At 51.5% G+C, this 1,923-nt stretch overlaps 1 protein-coding gene across 1 annotated transcript in view; it reads left to right on the top strand.

The window, feature by feature from the left end:
- ZC3H14 (zinc finger CCCH-type containing 14) overlaps window positions 1-1,923 on the top strand; it is a 22,464-nt gene that overhangs the window by 5,952 nt on the left and 14,589 nt on the right. Inside the window, 1 exon segment of the mRNA XM_018563352.1 lies at window positions 1,320-1,705. Within this exon segment, the coding sequence (XP_018418854.1) occupies window positions 1,320-1,705 (386 nt within the window).

The raw sequence follows: 1,923 nt of genomic DNA, 5'->3' as shown, positions 1-1,923 counted from the left end.
CGCGGGTCGCGTCTCCACCTCCTCTCCCCCTGGCCTTTCACAAAATGGCCCAAAGAAAAGGTTGGCGGAGACATGACCACAGTGCTCGAGTGAGAACCACTGCAGCACTTGCATCTGAAGTAGCCAGGACATACAGCTTCGGCATGTACACAAGAAGATTTGGGGGGTGTAGGAGAAAGCGCTCATCACTAGGAGTGGCTTATGAGGCAACAAAGTCTTCGATTGCTTTAACACGAGTAAGAATGTTGTGCCTGGAGTTAGGCTCTGAGGGGGATGACGCTCCAGCCAGTGCACATGTAACTGCATCGAGCCATGCATGAGCAAAGGAAATGCTCTCTTTTTCCTACTGAGGTACGTGCACGGTTCTAAAGTGAAAAATAATTTTAAAGGTGTTTTTTTTTTTTTTTTTTAGGGATGCACCGATACCGATACTAGTATCGATATCGGTGCCGATACTGAGTATTTGGGAAATGCTCCGATGCCTAGCACGAGTACTTCCTGTATCAGGAAGCTGGGCAGCGCGTCATTACCTGCTGCCCGGTTTCCTGATTGGCTGGGAAGTGGTTCCATGCTCTCTCGTCACTTGTGATGAGAGAACATGGAGCCGACTTCTCGGCCTATCAGGAAGCCGGGCAGCATGTAATGACGCGCTGCCCGGCTTCCCGATTGGTCAGGAAGCTGGCCAATCAGGAAGCCGGGCGCCGTGTAATAACACAGCGCCCGGCATTCTGATTGGCCAGGAAGCTGGCTTCATGCTCCCTCGTCATCTCATGACGAGGGAGCATGGAGCCGGCCTCGCGGCCAATCAGAAAGCAGGGCGTCGCTTCATTACACGTCGCTCGGCTTCCTGACTGGCCAGCCACACTGCTGCGGCTGGGTAGCGGAGGAAGGCCGCGTTCTGGCTGGAGAGGCCCCGGGGGTGACGGGCTGGACATACCAAGGTAAGAGGGGACTTTCTTGTTAATCGGGAAGCCGGGTGGCGAGTCTTTACACGCCGCCTGGCTTCCTGAATGGGACTTCCGGTACTCGGTAATTTGGTATCCATGATTACCGGAAAAAAATATCGGTTATCGGTGCATCCCTAGTTTTTTTTTATTTTAAAAATGGTCCATGTGCACTGGGAAGAGGAGGAGGAGGGCGTTCTGCTGCAGTTTTGCTTTCTCTGAGAGGTTGGATTTATTTTATTAGGTTGGTAATGTTTTTTGGCAGGACAGACATGCCGTTGTCTTTGTACATCTTTTACCGTCTGTCACAGAGATTGTAACGGATTCGCTGTGCGAACGTTTGATTTTGTAGATCATCCACTGAAGCCGCCGTAGCCCCTCGCCTCACGTCAGCAGTGAAACCCCTTCACGAATTGTCCCCCTCGGAGGACATCATTGACATTAAACTGGACACGGACGACCCTTTCAATGACGACTTAAGCTTTAGCTCAGAAAGTTCATTACATGTCAGGAAGAAGCCGCCTTCTCTTAACAGGACGCAGAGACCTACGGTAGAGGTGTACAGGCCTCCGGGAAGCACGCACCGCCCGGATGAACGCAGCAGCGCACATAGACTGTCCCACAATGTCCCCGTGTCAGTCAGACAGTCCAGCTTCCGTAGCAACAGATCGGTTGGCCCCAAACCGTATGAACTGCAAGAGGCCGGCCGAGTGGAGGAGACCTTCAGATCTGCAATGGGCCCAGAAAGAGCTTTACATGAGGTAAGATCCTATGGAGACAAGTCTTATTAAAGGGCAACTCCAACAAAACTGGTCTTTCAGGTGGACACTATCCGCCTCTCCCACAAGGTAAGATTTAAACAGTGTTCTGGAAACTCCTCTGGCGCAGAGACTGATGTGACTGGCTCAGTGTTCTCTGTACAGCACTGTGGAATAAGTCAGAGCTATATCAATGTATAATAATGGTGTGTGACTGTGGG

This window comes from Nanorana parkeri, unplaced genomic scaffold (genome assembly GCF_000935625.1).
Source record: "Nanorana parkeri isolate BGI_ZX_2015 unplaced genomic scaffold, ASM93562v1 scaffold658, whole genome shotgun sequence".
Lineage (NCBI taxonomy): Eukaryota > Metazoa > Chordata > Amphibia > Anura > Dicroglossidae > Nanorana > Nanorana parkeri.
This window is presented reverse-complemented; position numbering and strand designations above follow the sequence as displayed.